At 44.2% G+C, this 24381-nt stretch overlaps 2 protein-coding genes across 19 annotated transcripts in view; one reads left to right on the top strand and one right to left on the bottom strand.

Moving 5' to 3' along the window:
• Positions 1-1278: 1278 nt before the first annotated feature.
• On the bottom strand, positions 1279-7528 carry LOC144174134 (putative divalent cation/proton antiporter TMEM165). 3 transcript variants are annotated; one of them, XM_077702619.1, is made up of 8 exons: positions 7391-7528; positions 6819-6999; positions 6540-6756; positions 6358-6456; positions 6208-6263; positions 4189-4320; positions 3974-4079; positions 1279-1528 (listed from the first exon to the last, which is right to left on the bottom strand). In XM_077702619.1, the coding sequence occupies exons 3-8, from the start codon at positions 6694-6696 to the stop codon at positions 1458-1460; spliced, it is 621 nt and encodes a 206-aa protein (XP_077558745.1). In that variant the 5' UTR covers positions 6697-6756; positions 6819-6999; positions 7391-7528; the 3' UTR covers positions 1279-1457. The 3 variants fall into 3 exon arrangements, with proteins under 3 accessions (XP_077558745.1, XP_077558746.1, XP_077558747.1); XM_077702620.1 differs by lacking the exon at positions 7391-7528 and adding an exon at positions 7071-7355; XM_077702621.1 differs by lacking the exon at positions 6819-6999 and having other exon boundaries at positions 7391-7527.
• Positions 7529-7692: 164 nt separating this feature from the next.
• The window catches only part of Syd (JNK-interacting protein syd), a 42931-nt gene continuing 26242 nt past the window's right edge, over positions 7693-24381 (top strand). For 3 of the 16 annotated variants that reach the window (XM_077702609.1, XM_077702603.1, XM_077702602.1), the window contains exons 1-14: positions 7693-8194; positions 9487-9607; positions 9684-9754; positions 9826-9911; positions 11820-11991; positions 12374-12464; positions 12995-13127; positions 13676-13764; positions 15015-15059; positions 18164-18181; positions 19262-19319; positions 19589-19645; positions 21319-21463; positions 23034-23227. In XM_077702609.1, coding sequence (XP_077558735.1) covers positions 7883-8194; positions 9487-9607; positions 9684-9754; positions 9826-9911; positions 11820-11991; positions 12374-12464; positions 12995-13127; positions 13676-13764; positions 15015-15059; positions 18164-18181; positions 19262-19319; positions 19589-19645; positions 21319-21463; positions 23034-23227 — 1592 coding nt within the window. In that variant the 5' untranslated portion in view covers positions 7693-7882. Of the gene's footprint in view, positions 8195-9486; positions 9608-9683; positions 9755-9825; positions 9912-11819; positions 11992-12373; positions 12465-12994; positions 13128-13675; positions 13765-14134; positions 14171-15014; positions 15060-18163; positions 18182-19261; positions 19320-19588; positions 19646-21318; positions 21464-23033; positions 23228-24381 lie in introns of all 16 variants that reach the window. The other 13 variants (XM_077702617.1, XM_077702604.1, XM_077702607.1 and 10 more) reach the window with 12 other exon arrangements.

Here is a 24381-nt window from a genome sequence, read left to right as displayed (position 1 = left end):
TTTCGAGAGCCGCTCTTCGCGAAGCGGATCTTCTGAGGCGCCATTTGGGAACCGCGATGGCGGCGGCGGTGAATGACAGATCGGGAGGCCGCAATGGCAGCAGTGAACGAACTGCGTCTGTATTTTCAAAGTAATAGGAAAATAAACTACTGTGACCATATAATTCACTAGAATCACTACAGTTACATTTGTGCGTGTAGCTGTTGTCCGAGTCAGGAACGAGCCGTATCTTCTTAACCGCTCAGTTCCGCGGCGATTATCGGCTCCCGGCGGTTCTTTGGCAGAGCGGCTCTCCTAAGAACCGACGTTCAGCGGCTGCTCGCTCGATTAGAGAATCGTGCTGAGCATGGCTCTGAAGGAGTCGTGTCGGCACGTTCCGGTAGAGTTATTAGAGGCGTATCGGCCGACCCAGCTGGGTCTTGTGTGCAACTTTCGCGTCATCTATTATCGTCGCTGCCAGAAAGCGGACCCGTCGACCTCGCTTCGAATAAACTGAACAAAGTGTTGTTCACCACCACAATATTAAAATTAGTTTCTTGTATTATGTCCGAATCATTTTTTCTGGCGTCACAGCTCACTAGTAGAGATCATATCTGTGAGGTTATAAAGTTGACAAAAAGTTGCATTTTCTTCTATATATATCGACCGAGAGTGATTCTGAAATACCACTGACACATAAAACCCGTTGTAATGATGGTGAGGCCAATTCTTTTCAGCACAAATACAGCGGATGTTGTTACAAAATAAATGACTAAATAACAATTGAGTAATAATTTAGATTATGGATGCTTAACACAGGTTACAAACCTAAATGAACCGCTGAACCGTTCAAATGAACCGGTTCACTTCAGTGAACTGAGCCGTTCTGAGCCGCTCACTGAAGTGAGCCGTTTTGCCCATCTCTAGAAATGACTTACCACTGCTCCAAGGTAAAACATATCTTTGTGGACGGAAATATTAACTTGAATTTAGACCGGCTGCGTAACACGCTCGTGTTCACTGCCCCGAAATACACACTTTCGTTCTCCTTTTCTTTACTTGAGGATGTCACAATGAGACATATTCTACATTTTGATGCGCATTGTTGTGAGGCAACGCACACGTGGAAGATAATAGACAAGCATATGCTTGTCTATTATCTTCCACGTGTTGTCTATTATCTTGTCTATTATCTTCCACTTGTCTATTATCGCTTGTCTATTATCTTCCACTATTATCTTCCACAAACGGAGCAGAATTAAGGCAAACCCCAGTTAGTTTTCGCTACGCCAGAAACCATTGGGCACTTAAAGCGAGTTTATTACATTTATTGGAGTCGATAAATAAAATAAAAAAAAATGTGGGTGGCCTCCTCTTATGTCAGAAAGCCGCGGTCGAACGCTTCTCTTTTTGCCCAGGAGTTCGATTAACGCATGTCCCAACCACGAAGGACCGAGGTAAATGGAGCACATGCATGGTCAAATAGCGGGGCCCATGATGACATTGGAACAGGCAAGGACCAAGAAGACGCAGCCTCCGAGAAGGGTAACTGAAAGACGAAAAACAAATTACGCGACGCGATCAGACACTTCTTGCCCATGTATGCATTTCGGTATCAACAGCGCGCCATGAGTAAGACGCACTATATATATATATATATATATATATATATATATATATATATATATATATATATATATATATATATATATATATATATATATATATATATATATATATATATATATATATATATATATATATATATATATATATATTAGTCAGGAAAGCAGCGTTACAAGCATAGGTCGGCAAAACAGAAAGAACTCACTCAAACTCAATCACAATTTTTTTCATTCACGCAGTACTCAATCCAACTCAGACTCAAAAAGTTCGCCTGTTCACAAAATCACTCGTACTCACTCATCAAATACTCATTTGTAATCGTACTCACTTGTACTCAAACTCATTTGTCCTCACGAGTATTCGTACTCAATCTGTACTCATGAGTACTGAATCTGTGCTCATGAGTACTCAATCTGTACTCATGAGTACTCAATGAGTACTGCTGCTCATGAGTACTACTCATGAGTACTACTCATTCTGCACTCATGAGTACTACTCATTCTGCACTCATGAGTACTTCTCATTCTGCACTCATGAGTACACAATCTGTACTCATGAGTACTCAATTTGTATTACTCACGAATAATCAACTCATTTGCACTGTTAGCTAGGTCGTAGCTCGAATGAAAAACTAAGTAGAAAAATAAATTGTTTAATTGATTAGAAAAACACAGGTTACATATAAATCAGGACAGAGGAAGAAAACGTCTGTCGCGGTGCACTGTCGTTGGGCGACTTACTGCGCGAAGGCAAGTACATGTGAGAAAGCGAAACGGAACGTAAGCACTCGCGTTACGTCTCGCGTCTCCTCTTGTTCTCAGGGCGGGTGGGGCTCAGGGGAGCTCGGGGCTTAACGGTGCAGCCGTGGCCGTAAACTGCGTTTGTCCGCGTGTATTCGGGTGGCAGCTTTTGTCGTCCGTTTTCATGTTTGCTCTACTGTATTCAGGAGTGCATATACTCAAGAGTGCACTCGCAAAAACAGTATTCATGAGTATTGTACTCATGAGTGCTGTGTACTCATGAGTACTCATACTCGTGAGTACTCAAACTCGTGAGTACTCATACTCATGATTACTCTACTCATGAGTACTCATACTCATGAGTAGTGTACTCATGAGTACTGTACTCACGAGTAGTGGACTTACCCCTGTACTCACTCGTCATCGCACTCAGTTTTTTTCTGGGTGTGTGATCACTCATCATCGTACTCACTCGTGAGTTTGAGTACAAATGAGCACAAATGAGTGTACTCACGAGTGAGTACGCCGACCTATGGAACTTACAAGAGATAATTCGGCTAGCAATAGGCAATCTTCAGGCAAATCGGTAGGCAAAAATCGGCGGCCCCCTTAGTTGAGAATGCATCAAACCCGACTATAACGAACCCGGATAGAGCGAATTATGCTATATATCGAACACAAATAAATTAGTTACGGAAATACACGCGAAACATATTCCTTATAACTAACTTCACATCTGGTATATCGAACTCGGCGTGCCTAGAATGGCCGCCAAAATGCATGGTCTCAGAGCGGTGTTTGAGATGATGATTAGCCGCGACCACTGAGCAACGGCCGCGACTGAGGCCGCGACATGACGCCCGACACTTCCGTAACTGTTTCCTACGCGCAGAACTCACGACGGAACCCGCACAGTCAGTGAGTCCGGGCCAAGACGGTCGCTCGCCAACCTTCCCGATGCTGTGCCGAAAATAGTGTCTGTCTTTCGAAGATTACCTGAGTGTCCAAAGCGACGTTGCCGTCACTGTCAGCCCCTCAGACGCGGGCACTGTCAGCAGCACAGGTCGTAATGCTGATGAAAAGCACCGAGGAGGTAGAGGATGTCGCGAGTGAAAGCCGCCGATGCTTATTAATGAAGTGCTTTCGGCAGTCGATGTCCTCCGCCAATATTTCTTCGGTACTGATGGACACGGACTCGAACTGGTGCAAACAATGTCTCGTGTAAAGAATGCTTTGCTAGTTAACGTTGCGAATACGATAGGGAAAATAAAAATCACACCTTTTTTGGAAGTAGGAAGTAGCTTTATTATTTGCAATAAATCGATTGTTTTGTGTATGGTAATGACATACTTTATTTTCTTCTTTTCTGCATGCGGGGATGGCAAGGGGATTTCCGCGTATTGCGAATTTGTAACAATAAATTTGTTATAGGCGGGTTCGGCTAAATCGAACTATTTTATATATCGAACTAATCGTGGGGCATATTGCAGTTCGCTATAACCGGGTTTGACTGTATGCCGCTGCTGCTCGGGTGGCCCGGGCCTATAGGGTTTCATGCTTACATGCAACATGCGCGATGTGTCTGCGAAATTCAAGTGGGGTGCTCAGGAAGCGCACTACATACGTACCCGAACGTAGGGACATCCTGTCCGCAACCATGCACCCGCCGTAGGCAGCAACGAAAATGCAGACCGCGTGTCCCAAGATGGCGCCTACGGCCACCTTTGCAACTCCCTGCGAGACACCAAAAGAGCGTTTCCTGACCAGCATACATGATGTTATGGAAAAAAAGAATGGCGGAACAGCAAGTGCGCATGCACGAAGCGCTGTGCCGTGAACCTACCTCGTTGGCTGCCAGAGCAATGGTAGAAATTTGTGACCTGTCTCCCCACTCGCCCAGGAATGTTAGGACAAACGTCTGCATGAGAGGGGAATCGCCAGCCAGCTTCGCCCAGCTCTTCTTCGCATCAGCCGTCTGTATGGGTTGTAGGAAAATGTAGAATGTAGAATCATTCGGCCCAGTTGACTTTCTTTTTCTGTTTAGTTATTAACAAAGTATCACACAGGATGGTCTGACTGGCCCATCGGCTGACATGGCGAATAATTATCCCCTAGTACATATATGCACGGTGCGTACGTCCCACAATCTACCCGACGTCCCATACTCTTCAAAGAGCGGGGTGGCCTAAACGCGGTCATGCGGCCCGCTCATTTAAAATTTTAAGCACCACATTCACAACTTCCTTACCCCTTTCAGAAAAAAAAATGTACAGAGCTCAAACTTGAAAATCTACTCGCGCACGATCAGCAATGGTTTATTAAAATTATCATTACGAGTCCTAGAAAAATCGGCGGTGTCCATCAGTCGCCGGGGTCCACAAACGCCACGCTCCATGGGAAAGGAGGAAAGCATGCCGTGGGCTGCTAGCCAATGCGGGCGCACGGCGGTGCGTGACGTCACGGCAGAGGGGCAGCTCGAGTAGCGGGGCAGCGCTATGGCAGAGCGCCGGGGTGCGGCCCCGCCAAGATTTCGCACTTGGCCAGTTTGACCGTCAGCAGATGCGCTTAATTAGCTCTCCGGCATGTCCCGCACGCTTGTAGCGGTAATAGCGTGTATTTGTGGCCTACACGCCTTCCCTGAGCAGTACGAATGATACAGACGTGCAGAGGAAAGGGACGAATAAAGGCGATGCCATTTGACAACGCTTTTGCGCAAAGTTTCGCTTCATAACTTTGACCAGTGCCCATCGGATCATTTTGTGCAAAAAGGGCAAAACCAGAAATATTGCCCCCGCATATACTGTTGTCGGAATACCATGGACGGCCCAGTGCTTCAGCGTGGAGTTCTTCCCTGCGCCGGCATGGAGGTCCTTCGATCTATTCCAGAAGGGGTGTGCGGCAACCCAACGGGATTCACTCATCTGCTGCTCCACTACCTGGAGACGACAGGCCTTACACAGCGGATGTAGCCCGTAATTTCTTGCCCTATATTTTGTTTTTCTTCTCTCTCTCTCTCTCTCTCTCTAACCCTCTGCTCCATCCTTTCACTCCCCTCTACTGCAGGTGAGCTCTGGCTAAAAAAATATCCCCAGTGCACTTCCTTCCCTTTTCCTTAAACCACAAACAACGATTCTGTTTGATCACTGGGCATGCAGCCATATTGCTCAAAGCGAGAAAGAGCTAGGAGGGCGCTACCAAACTGCCTTTCTAACTCGGGTGGATCGTCACCTGAACGAGTTATGAAATAGCGTTTAATTCGTCATTGTTCGCTATCTAGCTCCAGACAGTCGTTCCACAACTTGAATACTCATGACCCAGACCTTGAATATTCGGTATATAATCTGGCATTGTACCAAACGGAAGCAATTTAGGTCATGGGTCTATCATACATGTCCGTTGCAAGACTAAATGGCGCTCTCGGAAAATGTTTCTTTCTCTAGGGGCGGGGGGAGGTTGTAAGCGCAGTGCCTTTATATCATATAAAAACACGCAAAATCGGATTATAACAGACCTTAAAAATATCGAAACAAATTGGAGTGAGCTGCTACTTGTAGCTGCGATGCAATATCAAAATAAATTTTAATATGTTTTAATATCTCTTATCAGACGTATACAACATTTCTGCAGGTTCCTAAATTTAGTAAAGCATTTTCAGTCAGACCACACAAATAAAATTTCGTAAATATCACATGAAATGGAAGGGTTGTATTAACTTCTATTTTATAAATACAGCTGCCTTCCTAACGTCCTCCTAAAAGAGGATCTATAGAATTGCAACCGATGTAGCTTCACAGTATATGAATGTGCACTTTCAATCACCTCACTAGTGCCGCTGTATTTTTTGAAGAAAAGAAAGCGTTACCTCATTTTCGGCTTCCTTGATGACGGTTTTGGCTTGGCTTTTCTCCATTGCGTAACCTAAAAACGCGCACACATGCACTGTAGGCGTCAAACACGTTTTATAAGGCCCATCCAGATATAAATTAACACAAACGTGCGTGGTTTGGCTTACCTTCAGCGATCATTCTGGAGCCGAAGACGATCAACAGAATCACGGATAGATAATGCGTGTAATCCTTCTGCACGAGGGAAGCGCATGAGCCTATCATGGCTGCAAGGAAAGACAGGTATCGATTAATGGCGTAGCTATAGGGTGAGCATCACACACGGAATAAAAGCGTCACATCCACGTACCTGAACAGACGGACATGAGAGTGTTTGCAGAGAGTGCCCCTAAAATGGCCGATGTCTTGGAGTGCCTCATTGCCATTAGTGCAGTAATGAAAAAAGTCTTGTCTCCCACCTCAGAAAATACTATCATGATTGCTACGGTGATAATTTGGGAATCCATCACTTCCTGCTGCTCGACGTTTCGTTCTTATTCACCGCTTCGATCTTAACGGACGGATGGCTGGAACATAGAAGACACAGAAGGTGATCTCGGTAAGCAATTTTTCGCCCAAGCGGACTCACCCTGCAGCTAGCCGATCGAGTCAAGTGTCGGTGGTCTGGCAGCACCGTCTTGTTTATCTTCTAAAAGCCCGTATGCGTACATATACGTTCGTCTTAGGTCGATTGTCTCCTTCCAATTATCTTATCTATTGTCTCCGCGCGTGTGCAGGCTGACTCGAAGAAACTTAGATAAAAGCTCCTTCTGTAATAGCAAATGCACGAGCAAGACGCGTACGTATGTATGTAGCAACCAGGGCATTTATAGATACGCACCTCTACGTGCTTGACGGACTCTTCGAGGCGGGTTGAAATAAGACGATCCTGACGTCTTATTGGGGCACATCTCGGCAACAAGAAGTGCTGACATAATATCGTTCTTTGTTGTAATTTTCTTCGTCTTGAGAAACGTGTCAGCATTACGAAAGGCCGCCTTTAGCTGACGTGAATTACCATTGATCTTATTCGGTATTTAAAAAGCTTTAGTCTTCAAATGCACAGCTGTGCTAGCTACCGCGTTTGTAAAATGTTATACCGGACAGAAGGTAAAACAAAGAAGCTACCAGATACAAAGAAAGCAAAAATAAGCTGCTTACATAATGCAGAAATACTGTATACTGTGGCGTCTCGTTGCTGCCGGAATTGAATGTTAATCAATTTGGTGGTTTTTTTCTCCTTTATTAATTTCGAACGAATCATTCAACGCGCGCTACGAACGCGCGGCCCCGCACTGTAGGCGCACCGCGCAGCCGCCGCCGCGCGGCTAGCGCGGCAGTCGCGTATGGAAACAGGAAACCCCAGTGAAGCAGAGCATGGCCAACACACGTGCCAAAGTTGACCGTACTCCTCTCCCAAATTTGGCGCATGCGCTGTGCGTTCCAGTCCTTCAGTGGATCGGCTGGGTTGGCGCACGGCGACGTACCGTTTGGTCAGACAGCTTAGCAGACAAACTTCGCATCTGCCCGATCGTTATGGGTATCCAGGCCCTAGGCCTAGAAGATGATCGCCCCCACGCCCTAAGTAGCAGTATTTCTTGTGACTGAAGACCAACATCGCATCCGCTGACGGTCAGCGAAACCTCCGCAGTCATGGAGACGGAATCTCCTATGCAGGAAACGGTCTACGGCACAACAAACGAGGAGACACATGACGTGATGTCCGAAAAGGTGCAGACGCTGGCTGGAAATATCTACCAGGAATTCCAGCGCATGATCGAGAAGTACGACGAAGATGTGGTCAAGGAGCTGATGCCACTCGTGGTGAACGTGCTGGAGAGTTTGGACTTGGCTTGCATGGAGAACCAAGAACATGAGGTGGAGCTGGAGCTGCTGCGAGAGGATAACGAACAGTTGGTGACCCAGTACGAGCGCGAGAAACAGCTGAGGAAAGCGGCTGAGCAGGTGATTGATGCTTGCGCACTTATGCGCCGATATCAGTTGTGGAGAACGTGAGCAGCGAGCTACCGAGCTCTGTCAGCGGCGGCCTACTCGATGATTCAGTGCATTTTGAAGTTTACATCGAAGAGTGTAACAAACACTTCAGCGATTTGCTAGATGTGGCGTAAACGCGCGAGATTTGGCTTAAACGGCGCGAGTAGCGAGGAAGTTCAGCAGCGGACACACACCGTGCTCGCATCTTGTGGTATTCGGAGCGTAACTTCATTCACCATATTTTAGGTCGCTGATCACGGGCCGGGGCACGGACAGCGATTGCGTCTTGCGCTTCGAGTCGGTGGCCCTTGAACTTCACGATTTAGGGCAGTTTTAAACCCGCTTACGGGACCCGCTATAGGGCGGAACGCATTGAATGGGGCCCACAGTCTCCTCATCAAAGCTGCCAAGTCTCGGATGTCGCGTATATTCGCATCCTGTACGAGTCTTTTCGTCGCGTTGCGCTGTGATAGTGCGGTGTCAGGCTTCCTCTCGTGATACGCAGAAGCGGTGCATCTATTGCGAAAGGCTGCCACGGCGTGCGAGTTTCTTGGTGGCAGAAGGCGATCAGCGAACCAAAGCGCGTCAGCTGTTCGGCGCCCCAGGGATCCATCGAAGCTCGTTCGGGAGCGCGACCTACTTTCTGTTCTTGCTGCAATCTGGGCAAACATGACGAGGTTACGCAAACCAAGAATCACATTTTGCTTGCTTTTACGAAAGCAAACAAACCAGCAACAACGTTTAGTAACCGTATGAACCCTTTGCGAAAGTTCTGAATGGCTGAGTCTCGATCGCTTCGTCCCCGTCACTCCGAAGGGCGAGCGCCGAAGAGTAGCGTTTGGTTTCATTGAACTCTGCATTCATTTAATGGCCGGCCCTACACAAGGCCAGAGGCGCCCACTTCCTGCGTTTGGGTGTTCCCGCTGCGTGGTACGCGCGTGTGGGCTTCACTTTGATCTCCGATGCGCTCGCGATCGCAGCCTTCGTTTCTCGCTCATCAATGTTTCCTTGGCTTCCTGAGTGCTGTCATCTTTGCCTCGTGCTGCACTTGGCTGTTGTGGCCTTCCTAGCCTTCGCTTGTGTTCATTGGCTGGTTTGTGTCGTTTTCCCGCCTTTCTTGTTCGATGGTGTCGATTCTACTGCTTAGCACTGTGTCACTAATCAAAAGGCATCTCGACAACAAAGCGGTCGGCTCTTTTTTATTCGTTTTTTTTTTCGAAGCAAACCCCTTTAATATCGATTTCCATGCTATATTATTGCAGAAACTATTAGAAGTTGAGTACACTGTTGACGATGATCGCCGGGACCTCGAAGGAAAAGTTGAGGGGCTTGAGTCGGCTGTTCGTATCCTGGAGCTCAAGTCAAAGAACTCCTCCGATCATGGTAGGCCCTTGGCTGCTGATGTTTCTCAGCCTCTGCATGTCTTCACGCTTTACAGCCCTGTCTTTACATGTTACAGCATCAAGGTTAGAAGAGAAAGAGTCCGAAATGAAAAAAGAATATGCCAAACTCCACGAAAGGTACACTGAGGTGAGCAGTTTTCTGTAAAAGGTTTTATTGAGATCTTTTCTTTGACACTCATTGAGAAAATGTGCCTGCAGTTGTTCAAGACGCACATGGATTACATCGAAAGAACGAAGATCCTGTTTGGCTCGGACAGGATGGAGATGTCGGGCACGAAAGGGAGGTGAGTGGAGGGCATACGAAATTGGTGTTATTTTGCCTACAGGCTTTTTTGTCCTGCTGACGCAGGGCAAAGCCAAAGAGGTGTCGGCCTTAATTGCTGCTTTTTAAACTATTGGCATTCTTGTGAAGTTGCGTGTGCTAATTAACGTTCCATCGGCAGCAGGAAAACAGGAATCTCAACATACTAGCTTGAATGTTTTGTTCTTATGTGGGTGGGAAATAATGTAGACTGCACACAGTAAATGAGTCAAGCACACAATGTAAATATAGCCAAGCCCCACCATTATCTTACTGAATAATCCAAAATATTAAAATTTGGATGTTAGGCTATATTTCCTTGTTCCTAGTTCATTTCCTCAGTTCATGTCTGTGTCCTTGTACCTTTCTGCGGGTTGAGGCGGTTGTGGAATTGATGGTGCACCATTCTAATACTTTCACGGCTGCCGTGATGATTCACTGGTGCCACCAATATCTGACACCGTTTACTGGAAATTTGATTGAGAGCACATGATAACTCATCACAAAAGGCAGCTTTGCTTTGCAAACAGAACTTACGCATTGTCAAAAACATGACTAGCGGACTTTACACAAGTGTTGCAAAGCTTACTGATTCGAAAAATTGCCCATCAAAACATTGTTGACCTTTAAATGTAAAAGTTTATTTGTGAAATTTTACTGCCACTGTCAAAAAGAACAAGAAAAATAAAAAAATGGCAGTGCATAAATTCATGTGTCAAGTCGGTCTAGAGGAGCTCATGTTTTAAATTTTGAACACAAGCATAACAAAAGCATTAGTTAGGAAAGTCTCGCTTATGCACAAGAAAAATATCAAGCGAAGAAAAATGACGTGTTTTTGTTTTTTATGGGGAATCAAATTCTGTTTTTCCAACTTTTCCTAAGTAAAGATATGTATCCAACTATCTTTACTTGTTCTTTTGCACCATGCAATTAACTCCTAATTAATGACATAAGCATAACATACTCTTGAGTGCCGGTAATACCTTCTCGTGTATACAGTTGCAGTAATTAATGCAGCCGCATTTGCTGCTTCACATCAAGTGCCCGTAGGCCTATGTCCTTAGGAGCTCATGCTTCATGGCCAGCCTGTGTAAAACTTCTGGATTGAACTTACAGCATAATGGGACAAATTCAAAATTTTAACTCTGGTTCTTTGGTCTGACTTGAAACTTGCTCTATTGTTGCATCTAGCTGCAGTGCGTGTTATGATTTGTGGCTCTGTGCAGGTAATTCCTTGTTTTTTGCTTCTTGGAGAAAGAAACTAAGCAAACTTGATTTTTTTTTATTTGTCTTATCAACAGCCTGCTGTATTTCGTACGATTTATAAATATGGGGTACTGATTTATACTTGCTGTTCATTGATAAAAATCTTTATAAAGTGGCTGTGCATCCTTTTTGCTTTTTTCAGACAGCGTGAAATATTTTGAGTGGTTAACTAGTTTGTTTTGCAGCTAGTTGGGCTGCATGCACGCACTCAAGCTCTCAAGAGCTGACCCAAAATTTGTCACTTGTTGAATGCTTTGCAAAGCTTTCAGATGGAGTAAACACTGCTAGTCTCAGTGGACTTGGCTAAAAGGCCGCGTACAGGTTATGCTCACCCGTGAAATAAATTGCACACAGCTGGTAGGCTACCGGAGGTTGCTTTTTCTAATAAAGAGGGAAATGAGCTGTGCAGAACTAATAAGAGAGCTGTCAAACAAAACTAAAAGAATTGCACTCAAATCTTGCAATGGCTCAGCCAGCCAAGCAGCAGCTCTTGTATTTCATACTTCTGAGTAGTGCGAGTCAAATGGAATGTTAGGGTAAGGCTGAAGCCTAGTAGCACAAATGCTGCTCTAGCCTGGCACTGGTCTCACCGTGGATTCCGTCCCTGTGTCCTGCTGCCGAGCAGCAAGGCGGGGCTGCACTTTGCCCTCAGCAGGTCCCCTGGCGGTCCTGCCTCCCTGGGCCTCTCGGGAGAGACCACGCCGGCCAAGACAATTCCAACGTCCCCAGACTATCCGGACCTCGTCTCGCCAACTAAGAGCTCAGACTCCAATCCTAGCCTCAAAAGCGAAATTCAGGTCAGTAGTGTCAGATGAAATACCGTTTGGTAAACGGCTATATACGCACATAGTTCTGTTCCCCTGGACTGGTTTTTATGCATACTACTGCATACTTGCTCTTCCTTCTTGCTTGCTCCTTTGTGTTTCATATGTACAGTTAGACTGCACAGTCATTCGTATTGCCAGAGGCCTTGGGGCCCATGCCATTATGTCTGTCATGCACCCTGGTTGCCTACAATTCTCCTGAATTTATACCTACCTTACACCGTATTACTAGCTTCTCTTGTTTTTTCACTGGAGGACCGTAGCATTGCATACTTCAGTTTTGTGGTGCCTATGTGTATGTGAACGTGTGTGCGTCTTGAGAGAAACGTAGCCTTCCTGGGGGGGGACTTTGCAGGAAGTTCGTGTTGGTACAGTGCCGCCCACACCACAGCCTTCCCAGCCGGCACCGGCAGAACAACAGCCACCTAAGGTTGGCCAGGTGCAAAGTAAGCTCCTCTTGGAACGTTTCACAACGGACTTCTAAATGTGGTGGCATATGTGGGGCAGTGGGGCGTGGTGAATCGGGGGATGTGTTTTCCTGCCCAAAAGTCTCTAAAATTTCTGATGCTCTTCCTAATATTACGCCATTTTTCGCGCCTTTGCAACAAATTTACTAGTTCCAACTAAAAAATCTAATGTGAGGGCTAGGTTTTCTTATGGTACTTTCTTAATTCTTTGGAAAACATAAACTTAAAGTTGAACCAGTTTTTCTTGCTTGCTTGTTCCTTTTTGTTAGCTGAGACAATGCTGGGGCAAATCAGACAAAAATAAGAGCAATATTAGACAGGCAATCGTCTTTGAAACTTCTTACACCCTGGTGTGCTTTTTTAGGCTCGATATTGAGCAACAGGCTAAGCAGAATCATTCCATTACCTTGCAGAATTGTGCAACCTTTGTTAATATTTTTATTTTCATCTAATGATAATGATCAACGCGGTGCTAGCATTTTTAAGATAAGATGCTTATCTTATTGCAGAGAGTGGATGGGTGGATGGCTTTAGCACCGACATGTCCATGTCGGAAACAACTTCGTTGACCCCCGAGGTAGAAGACATTGAGGACATCACGCACGATGATGAAGTTGGTGTCGACAAGACGACTGTGCGCAGGTAGGATCGTACGTCTTCACTGAACAGGAAAGCTGCCAAGTGGGCAGCGCCATGCTGTTTCATTTGCTTTGCATCCTTGTGAGCACAACTTTGAACATAGATTGTGAAGGAATTGTGCACTAAGCCTAGCTCGCATAAACCTCTTCCGCTCAAGGTGAAGTCTGATTCGTCTAAGCACGTTGCCTTGTGATTTGGAAAAGTTTTGGTTGTTTTAGCTTGTAGTTGTTACGAAAACCGACACTTTCGGTGTTCGGAACAGTGGCACGCCTAAAATGCTTCAATGACACTATGAATGAAGACAGGAAAGCGGAAGGGAAATGAAAAGAAGGCTGAGAGGGAGTGGGTTAAGGTTAATGTTGCAAGCAAATCCAAGAAAAATTTTTGCCAGTTTTTATGAATGTATCACAATAAAACAACGACAAAACTTAAAACCTGAACTTGGTACAAAATGGGTAGCTTTGTGTGGTCCCTGTATGTTTGTTTCAGTAATTGTCTGCTGCACGTGATAACGAATGCGGGTGTTGCGTGCTTTGTTCTTGGTGCACTAGGGAGCAACGCAGGCCAAACACCCTTTACCAGGAGCTCAGTTTTCACGATGAAAACATTGCCGAAGGGGAAGACGGCTCGGACGTCACAGGTAAGTGCTCAGTGAGACCCTTCGAACGAGAACAGGGCTGGCATGCCTGTTTCGTAATTTCCGCTGTTCATTTTTACTCTGCTATTTCCTCTTTTCACTGGTCTAACATGTCTGCCTTTGTAGTAACATCTCAAACTTTGTAACGGCTCTACTATGTTTCGTCTCGCGCTTTCCATGAGACAGCATTGCTCTTTCTATTTACCCGCTTTGCCAGTTGTCGTGGTTCTTATAATGACAATGACTTGAAATGAAAAATAACGAAAAGGCCTTGTTCTTGATAAGTCAGGCAAGCGTGCTTTTTCCTATTGCCACTAACATGATTTTGCTGACAACCTTTCTTGCTTCTGTGCCTTATAAATGCCGCCCCCAGGAAACTATGTCCATCCAGGGGAATATGCGTCATCAGGTTAGTCTTGGCAATGGAAAGAAAAAGAAAGCCTAAAACGTGTCGTGTTGGCACTCGTAGTGGCGTATTATCACCCTCTGCTTGCTTGCCTGTCCCTGTGTGGGGAATGCTTGGCTGCTCTCCCGTTGGTTGTTTAAATCTTTGTTGCGGCGAAGTTCTTCAAATTAAACATTTGCTCTGTGTGCTTGAAAATTGGAAGCTTTAGCACTGTGTTTTCTTTTCTTCAATGTTAGGTTGTGTACCGTATTAAGAAGGCAAAACAAGTTGTATTTTTTAGGGAACGTGTACATTGGGTTGTTTTACTTGCAGATCAGCAAGTTAGGCTGTTTTGCAAGTAGAAGAGCATAACTATTTTACTTGCAGACTTTTTACTGCCTTACTTGAGGACTAAAAACTTGACATTTAAATTTAAACAAAAAGAGGAAAACTTTGTGAATTAATTGTAGTTGGTCCTGAAGCCGTTTAGAATCCCTCAGCACTGGCATGCGAGTGACAGTAACAGACATCTCACTCGATTTGATTTGCTCTTAACCGTTTAAGATCACATGTCAGCACAGCTAAAGACAAGTTTGTCTTCGCTTAAATTTCAAGAGTGTGCTTTGCACAAGTTCCTTGCATCACACTTTATAAGCAAATGTTACATGTTGATGAACTGAATGAACCAAGCATGCTGCTTGATGTTGGCTGTGGGGCAAGGCATGTTCTCCTGTTGTTTCCTTAGTGGATTCTGGTCAGTGCTTCTCCTTATTTTTGCCTGGTTTCTTTGAACGAGCGCATGGATTTGTTCCCCTTGTTTCATTCCCCTTGTTTCTACCTCTTTTTTGTTTCTCCTTTTTCCTTTTAGACAGTGACAATGAGAGTGAGCCAGGTAATCACAGTGGCAAAAACGGTAGGCCTCTGTGGCATTCTTGTTCGTTTGTGTCTGCGTCTGCGCATTGTGTCGTGCATTGTCACTGTTGCAGCCTGCATTGTTACCTACCAGCAGCTTGTTTCAGTCTCACTGCCCTTGAATTGCACTAGGCACGAGTTGTATCTCATGCAAGACTTAGTGATTGACCATTTTTTGGGAGACTGGCTGTCTATAAATGACTGTCTTTTAGGAGACTGGCTAGTGTCTCTAAAATTTGGCTTCATTGTAACAAACGATCTAACAAATTTTAGGGAAAGCTAAGATTAATTTGTGGCAGCTGTTGCAGGCGGGGCATTGTCTCGTTGTGTGTGCACATTAGATTGTTATAGTCTAATTTTTTACGACGGGTTTTAACTGCAGTTGACCTGTAGTTGTAGTTGTATGTAGATGATAGTTGGGATGGTGATGATTGAGCAGGCTTTCAGTGGGCACACATTGACTTTCGACTGAAAGTTGAGGGGCAAAGGTGATTTCACGGGGAGGTTGCTAGAAGCTGAGGTCTGTTCTTACTAGCTAAATAAGTGCTATTAATTGGTTGCTTAACCCTTTGAGGGTCGAATTTTTTCGCCAAATGCGACCCCCCAGGGTCGATTTTTTTTATTGCTGATTTAAATTCGTCGGATGAATCTATTTTGAGAAAAAAAGTATAGTAATTTTTTTAGGGTGACCATAAAGTGACAAAAAAATCGTTTATGTTGTTACATATATCTGGTTTATTCATGAGTAACACCAGGAAAATTCTAAATAAAAACGAGAGAGAACAAGCCGGCACCTTTTGAGTGAGTCGATTAGATATCAGTTTCGCAGGCGCAAAAAGCGGGAAGCGACCGGAGGACGATATTAAAACCAGCCGCTGCGTGCGCGGGCGCGCGGCTGGATGCGGGAGCGATAGACGGTGCACCGCTCATAAAACACACAAAAAAAAAGGAGAAAAGAGCCTCATCAGTTTCGCAGGCGACCTTAGTCTGTGGCAAGCGCAAGAAGCGAGAGGCGCCCGGGCGCCAGGTGAGCCATACCCAGCGCGCCCCCTTGTTAGTGGATGCGCAAACGATTGCCGGCACGTCGCTGAAGTAAATCATAAAAAATAAAATGAAGAGGGATCGGTGCAAGAAAAAATTTTGACATATTTCTGCAGTGTGGCAGCACATGCCAAGCAAGAGAAGTTGGCGAAAAAGGCGCGCTTTTTAAAGATACAAGCAATGTCGTACATGTACGTCATTGACCATTTTGAAAGTGTTTGCCGATGCCGTACATGTACGGCCGTGACCCTCAAAGGGTTAAGCTGCTGGACCTCCTCACTACATGATATTGTAGGCAGTATGTCAGTATGCGTTTTATTGTCTAGAAATCGGTCCTCGTACTTACCTACTGTGGTTATAATACGTGCATGTGAGTCGTCTGGTGTTCATAGCAAAAACAGGTCGAAAGGGGAGCGCATGTAAGCTGGTTATTGTGATGAAATACGCAAGGCAAGCACTGCCATGTGCTGTGGTATTAACAGGGGCGAGACAGCATTGCATATTGCGCGTTTGTAATAGAAACCATTTTCCTGTGCCAAGCTGCTCCAGAAGCCTCAAAATTCTGAAAATTGCAGCAAACTGGTTTGGAACAGCTTAAAAAGCAAGGATTCAGATGCTCATGTCAATGTCAATGGGGATAAATGCCGACATCATTACATGATTTTCAATGTAGCCCCAGGGTGTCAAACGTGGTGCATGTGTCTGTAATCGGGGTTCGTGAAGTGAAATTTTTGGGGTCGTTGCAATGCTGTAAGACGCTGAGTTATTGCTGTTTGACAGTGAGCTTGCGAGCCATGGAATAGAAACCATATATGTAGCGGAATAGAAATTTGATTTTTCATGCTTCTAAGATGACACAGTAAATGTTGTTAACTGCTCCAAAGTGAGTTTTTTTCTGCTCCAGAAATTGCTTCCAAATCTGTTTCAGCTGTCTCACCCCCGGTATTTAAGCAAAGTAAACCGTAATGCTAAGTTTCTATGCGGCGTCTGAGCTTGGAATTTCAGTGTAGGGGTTGAAGCATCCTGCTGCTGGGCTCAAACCCTCTTCATTTCTGGTGGCCATTGTGGCTGAACAAAAACATCATGATATGGAGATTTGGTTGTGCAGTAAAGCCTCTGCTGTTCCTAGTTTCGTTAGGACACACTCTCCCGGCCACTCACACCATACTCTTAGGAGGCAAGTAACAAAAATATTGGTGATTAAAAATAAAAACAACATAAGATAGTTGTGGACACTACCTGATGTGGGGAGGTCTGGCATATAAGCCAAAAATAGGTTTGGTTAAACTGCACTTTACTGAAATACTGAAGAGTGCTTTGCTGAATGGCACAATGTTTTTTTATTTTTTTCCCCCTTTCTTAATGCTGCTTAAAGCCAATAGTTGTTGCACAGTGCAAGTGGTGCACCTACAGTTTTTTTCATAAGGTGCATGCAGGCTTTGTCAAACCAAAAGGAAAAGGAGAAAACAAAATGGGGGAGCTTGTTAGACAAAACAATTCAATTGATTGATTGATTGTGAGGTTTAACGCATTGACGCTTCAGAGGTGATGAGGCGCGCCGTAATGGAGGGCTCTGGATTAATTTCAACCACCTGGGGATCTTTAACATGTGCTGAAATCTCGAACACACGGGCATTTTCGCTTTTCGCCTCCATCAGAAAAGTGGCCGCCGCGACTGGGAATCAAACCCGCGTCCTCGTGCTCAGCAAAACCATTCAAGCCAAGAGGGTTACTTTGCTGCGCGTCTTGCCTATTGCAAACTAGTATTTGTTTGTTTCCCTGCAGCCTTGCAGTTGTGCTTGTTGCCTTGGCATGTGAAACGTCAACAACTTTTCTGATTTTTGTTGATTGTTTTGTGTGTTATGCTTGCAAGCTGTTTGCATTTGTAAGCTGCAGTTTTTGTGTGTGCCATACTTTGTCTTGTCTGCTGTTGCAAAAAAAAAAAGAACTGTTTTCTGAACTCTTTGCACTGTGTGCTGAATCACTGCGCCAGCGGCAGTGCTGTTTTGCAGTTGAGTAATAACAAAACTTGTTTCTTCTGTTTTTGCACGTCCTTACTGACAGTTACTGACAACATTTTCGGTAAGCATGACTTATCCGTATTTTTGATAACACTGATTGGCATGAAGATGTTTATTAGCCCCTAAGCATTAAATGTTTTAACTTAAAGCAAGCATTTAATGCAAACTTATGCTTATACAGTAAACTCTCGTCATAACGAAATGGCTTTATTTACGATTTGGCTTTATTCGCAGCGTTTCATGTTTTCCTTTGCAGGGTGCAGAGAGCAAATCATCTCTGCTTTTAACGAAGTATCGCTTATAACAAAGCCAATTTCTAGTCTCGAGGGCTTCGTTATAATGAGAGCTTACTGTATCTGTAAGTTTACCAGTGCTAATCATTATCCTGTAAATTCTTTTGGGTAAAGTAGTTTCAAATTCTGATAATTCTTCTCTGACGTCTGTAGGCTATTCCATGCTATTCCTCTCTTGTAATTGTTGTTCCATACCTGCTTGTTTCTTTCTTCTAAAGCCCCTGACGAGAGTAAGCATGTTTCCAAAGCGAGGCTTCACGCTTTAAAATGCTTTTTGCTTCTGAAAAAAAAAAAAAAGCTATGTAAGCTTGATCATTGCTTGTCACCAACCAGAAGCTTTCGCTTATGCTTTCTGTAATCTCATACTTCAGGATCTGCTCTTGCTTGGCAGCACCGACGGGCATATATTACAGAAAATAACAACCGTACGAATGAACAAAAGTAAAGCTAGTCTACATGCACCAGCATTCTTCTGTAGTTACTATTGAATTTCAGAAAGTTTGTACAACTCATTCACTGATTGGTTGATTTGTAAGGGCGGGGTTTTGATACTTTTGCAACAAGTAATAGCTTATGAAATTCTATTGATACATTTCTCCTTATTGCATTTTCCTACATGTTACATTGCAAAAGCATGGTCCCACTGTAAATTTTTACCTTAACGAAAATTGGTTTTTAATTTAGTTTAAGTTCAGGTAATGCTCTTTCTTTGAGTGTATGCATTTTTATCTCGCAGTCCCGTTAAGAAATATATTAGCAAGGTTTTCTGTGTAGACATGTTTTATCAGCGAGGATCTTGTGGATGTGTCGTATAGCAGGGCCGCACACTGATGAACTCCTTCGTGCAGGTATGGGCAAGGAAGTGGAGAACATAATTATGGAGAATATCGAACTTTTGGCCACAAAGTGAGTCCACTTATGCTGTTCTTTTCTTTTTTTTTTTCTGCCTTGGGAGCTTCTTGTTGTTCTTGAGTCTGCTGTTTGGGAGCAGTTGCATGTTGTACCGCTAAGGCCACAGCAGCAGGGCTCGTGTGAAAGGCATAGCAGCCGCAGAGGGGAACTGCCTGTGGCGCTGGGGGCAGCCTTTGAAGAAGTTCACTAGGACTAACATGATTTGTCTCTCCCGATTCGCCCACTGCATGCCTGGATTAACACATAGTTGTTTCTGCTTCTAGGAATGCGCTAAACATTGTTAAAGACGACCTAATCGCCAGGGTCGACCTTCTCACCAGGTGAGTCTGACCCCCCCGTGCCCCTTCTCCTGCACTTTTCACCCCCTCTTTCCACATGTCCCTGTTGGAAATGTCATGTTCTGTTGAAAGGACTGGGGAAACTAAATTTGCACTCTTGTGCTTGAGCGTTCACAATGTGAGACTGGTGGATAGACCTTGTAATCCAGCTAGAAGATTGCTGGAAGCGTTTAAATGTCTCAGCTCAGATCTTTGAGAACATTTATTGCAAACACTGTTACGTATAGGGTCAGGAAAGGGAACTGCAATGCCTTTTTATTAAGCAAATGTAGCTTTATTCACATATTGACATGTCTGTTGCACTGAATGTCCAGAGGATCAGAATTTTATTTGTCATGCTCCTGCCTAGTGCACACTGTATTGTGAAAAATGACATTGGGACATGTTTTAGGTAAATGCTTCATCTTCTTTACCGAGCGTGGTTAAGCCAATGTAATAGTTGTCTACTCAACCAGGAGGTGATAACCTTATGAAGTCTTCGGAGCTGTCTTTGGAATAACAAGTTTAATAAAATAGTTTGAACAGCCCCCTTGGAACTATGCGTTACGCTTAGAATTTAGTGTCTTTTTTAGTACAGAAAACACCAGCATGTATGATACATATGTGCTGTGAAGAGAAAAAACTGTTGCATTGGTTTGCTAAAGATGGAGGTTAATTTTTATTGTGTGTGCTGTAGTCTTAGTTATTTTAGGTGGAGAGCCACGTAGTTGTGGCACGTATTTGGTTTCCAAGCCAAGCCATGATGCTTATACGCGCGGAAGAGACAAGTTTCTGGTTTCCAGCAGGGAATCTGTGGCACACACTTTTATCCGAGCAGTTGCATGTGTTGTGGCAGGCCTTAAAAAACTATGTCACTGTAGCTTTCCTGCTGTTAACTGCTTCAGTGGTGGTGGTGGTGATGGTGTTTCAAAGTATGCTATGCGTGTAACAAAACATGCAAGGTCGCCTTAAAGGTGTTGAGTGCAGGAGCAGGCTTATCTAATGGCTGTTATTAATACTTATTAACATATCTAAGGTATAATTATCTTGAGACTTTGCTGCCAAGAGCCGGTGCTTTCAGGATGCTTGCGATGAAAATGCATGTAGCAGATATGTGTAACAGTATAGCAGTTGAAGGGGCATAAGAGGCAGCGGACCAAATTTCTTGCTGCTATGTATAACACAACTACACACCAACGGTGCTTTGAAGGAAATGGAGTGCTCAGCAACTGTACAATGTAAGCGGTTGTGGTGCAAGCACAGCTCCTTCTTGGCATTTGTTATTCATAGCGATGGACCTCTTCAGCAGTGATGTTGCAAATGGCAAAGTGACAGGTTTGAAGGGTTGCACTTTAAGATGTGCTGCTAGTGTTGGTAGGAAACTAGCAAAAACTAGACCTTAGCATGGTATCCCTGTGTCTTAGCTTAAAGTACCAACCTTATAAACAAATTAAAGGTGGACATTTTTCGTGGCATCTTTATTGAAACAGACCTTCCTATTTCTTTATCATTTAAATTAAAAAAAAATTTGTACCTGTGCACGCGCCCTGTTAAAAAGCGCAGCTTTAAACTGTGGGCAGAACCAAAATGCAGATGTCCGAAATTTCATGTGCAGTAAGAAAAAAATAAGACCTTGTAGGAAATTGCACGATAAATGGTTCTCTCTTTCTGCACAGTGAAAAAGAAATCCTTCAGGGTGAAGTGAAGTCCTTGGAGCACACCCGAGACAGCCAGAAGCACAAGCTGCATGAACTGGAAGAGGAGCTCAAGAAGTGCAAAGAGGAACTGGACAAAATGAAGGCAGCCAAGTCCGATGACGAGGTGAGCACTTCTACTGGAACCGTGTGTGTAGTGAAAACTGTTTTGCACTACCAACAATTGTGTCTTTTCCTTGGCACGCATGTGAGCTTACAAGGTTGAGTGTTGCTCGCAAGAGCTCTGCTGTACTATGGTGGTGGGCATGTCCAATGGGACTCGAGCTTTGAATATGGCTGTTTAATCAGATGAGCAACAGATTTTAAACAAATGGCTTGTTTTTCTTCTTCTTTTACTATAGATGTACATTCTAAAGCTGGCAAGTATTTCACTATGTTACATACACATTACAAGTCTGCATGCACGTTCATTCATTTTTGCCAAGCTGCTGTTACCTACTTCCTGGATTGAGAAAAGAAACGTCGCCTCTTGTACATTAAAAAGGTTGACGTTTGTGACTTGAGTGTGGTTGGTTGACGCATGTATGATTGTAAATGTTGACACCTGGCTGATCAGCTACATTACATGTGCATTGTCTTGCTTCAGTGATTGGACACTCCCTGTAAGCAGTCTGTACAAGACTTGGTACAGCAAAGAGCTCTCCTTTATCGAACTGAGCTTGACAGTAAATGCGGACAAAATGGGCTCGAGAATGAGCTGCCAATAAAATTGCTCCTAGAGAAAAACTGTAGCAGAGGTTGAACCCATGTATTCGTTTTATAAGACTACAAAGCTTAGTGTGAATGATTAATGTAGTAAACGTAGAGCTGTAATGTCCGATACTGATAGACATTGAGAGCTTTTTCAGCGTACAAGCTCCAAGGAAAATCAATACAGCAGTGATTATTAAGGGGGGAGGCTGGTCTTAGACAAACTTTTTTATTTTTCAAGCTATTGAGATGAAAACTTCCAAACATGTATTTCAGCATTCTGATTTCAAATATAAATTTAGATTTCGGATATCGCAAGTAGTTCTAATTTCATACAGATTTCATTGTTAAAAGCCTATCCCCAATTTTAAAAAAAATCTGCTTTAATGATGCTTCTAAACTGCACTTCATTGCATTGTTTAGCAACCAGGGAGTGCAATAAAAGTATTCCCATGCTTCTAGCCTTCCTACAACCAATTGTATGAGGGTTCAAACTTCGTTGTTTGAACAAACTTCGATGTTTGAGGGTTCCAACTTTGTTGTTTGAACCCTCATACAAATGGTTGTAGGAAGGCTAGAAGCATGGGAATACTTTCATTGCACTCTCTGGTTGCTAAACAATGCAATGAAGTGCAGTTTAGAAGCATCATTAAAGCAGATTTTTTTTAAAATTGGGGATAGGCTTTTAACAATGAAATCTGTATGAAATTAGAACTACTTGCGATATCCGAAATCTAAATTTATATTTGAAATCAGAATGCTGAAATACATGTTTGGAAGTTTTCATCTCAATAGCTTGAAAAATAAAAAAGTTTTGTCTAAGACCAGCCTCCCCCCTTAACATTGCTGCAAGACCCATTGCCTTCTCCACGTTGCATGCTGGAATGTCGACTTCTTATTGGATTTTGACTTATTGGAAGCTACCACCAGCACCAGCAAGTTCATAAGCGATGCGTTAACCGTGCGAATTAAATTTCCCGCTGCAGCAGGAGGACGTGCCGATGGCGCAGCGTAAGCGGTTCACGCGGGTGGAGATGGCGCGGGTTCTGATGGAGCGCAACCAGTACAAGGAGCGCTACATGGAGCTCCAGGAGGCCATCCGGTGGACGGGCATGATCAAGGCCTCCCGCACCGACCCCACCGCCGACCCCAAGAAGAACCGCTCCTCCATCTGGAAGATGTGAGTGGCACTCAATGGTGGAACGCTCGTTCCGCCTCTGGCTTTTGTGTGTGCGTTTGATCTCGTGCATTCAGTGGGACAGGACAAAGTTGCTCTTAAGTTGTCAGGACACAACATTCTGTGGTGAAGCTTTTAGGGTACCTTTGATAGTAGGCAAGCTTTCCTTTTGCAGATGTGGTGGGGATAGCACCTGCCACTTTAAAGTTTTGGATATATGTGACCCAGCTTAAAAAAAAAACAAAAAAACCTGTCTTCCACAGAGCAAGTTGACCCCGGTGCCTGTGGTATTACCCTCCTTGTTGCTATTGGATCGCTATTGAGGGCAGGTATTTTGCATGCTCATTGCGTTGTAGCAGAGGTACCAACATTGTCATCTCAGGAATACAAGAAAAAGCAGGCAGGACCAAGTCAGAGTCCTTGATCACACCCATAGGCTTTAATTTTTTAATTTTATAAAGTATCTGCCGCCAGTCATCACAGGAGAATAAAGGGTTTCCTATTCAGTAATGTGGCGTCCACTGCCCCCTTCTCTTAAACCTTGTGTGGTGGCCTTCTTTCATGGCTGGGGACAGTGTGGCCCAGGCTGGAAATTGCGGTGTCGTAAGCGTGTCACTAATAATTTGTTGCCTTTTGCTGAAACAGGTTGCAGTAACAGTTACGAAACCCGATTTAGCAAATTTCTCATATTAGTGAACAAATTTGAATTCCCCCCGCACTTTCCCGTAGGCTTAGTTATTCACGAATGACTTTTTTTCTGTACTAGCAAGCAGGTACCACCTGAAAACTAAATCACTTGATATTGCAATGCTGGGGAAAATACTATGTGGTGTGGGAATGGGAATGCACGAGTAAGGAAGGCACCTGCACAATGCCTACAGAATGCATCTACTACAGTAGGAAAACCATACCTGTGGGTCTTTACGATGTTCATGGTGGAGCTAGTCGCTTTTGAGATTGTACCTGTCGGGGTAATCTGTCCTGCTAGGTGGGACTTGTCTTACTTGCTGCTTATGCTGCTTCTTTGTCGTGATGGGTGGTGGAATTCCTTTCTTCCCTTCTTTTCTCACGCTTTCGCACTTCCAGCACAAAGTGAGTACTATCAAGGGACAGCGTGATGGTTTAAATTTGCTGCCTTCTTGTTATTTATGTTCCTG

The sequence above is a fragment of the Haemaphysalis longicornis genome, unplaced genomic scaffold, assembly GCF_048455015.1.
Source record: "Haemaphysalis longicornis isolate Haplotype H1 unplaced genomic scaffold, Haemaphysalis longicornis Haplotype H1 scaffold_3, whole genome shotgun sequence".
In the NCBI taxonomy this organism is placed as follows: Eukaryota; Metazoa; Arthropoda; class Arachnida; order Ixodida; family Ixodidae; genus Haemaphysalis; species Haemaphysalis longicornis.
Note: the sequence above shows the minus strand (reverse complement) of the source record. Positions and strands in the feature narration are given on the sequence as shown.

Excerpts from the sequence above, each read along its gene's own strand:
- LOC144174134 (XM_077702619.1), bottom strand. The coding sequence starts at position 6,696 with ATGGATTCCCAAATTATCACCGTAGCAATCATGATAGTATTTTCTGAG. Across the intron at positions 6,457-6,539 it reads TCTCATGTCCGTCTGTTCAG|CCATGATAGGCTCATGCGCT; the intron begins GTACGTGGATGT and ends CTTTCCTTGCAG. Across the intron at positions 4,080-4,188 it reads TTGCTCTGGCAGCCAACGAG|GGAGTTGCAAAGGTGGCCGT; the intron begins GTAGGTTCACGG and ends GGTGTCTCGCAG.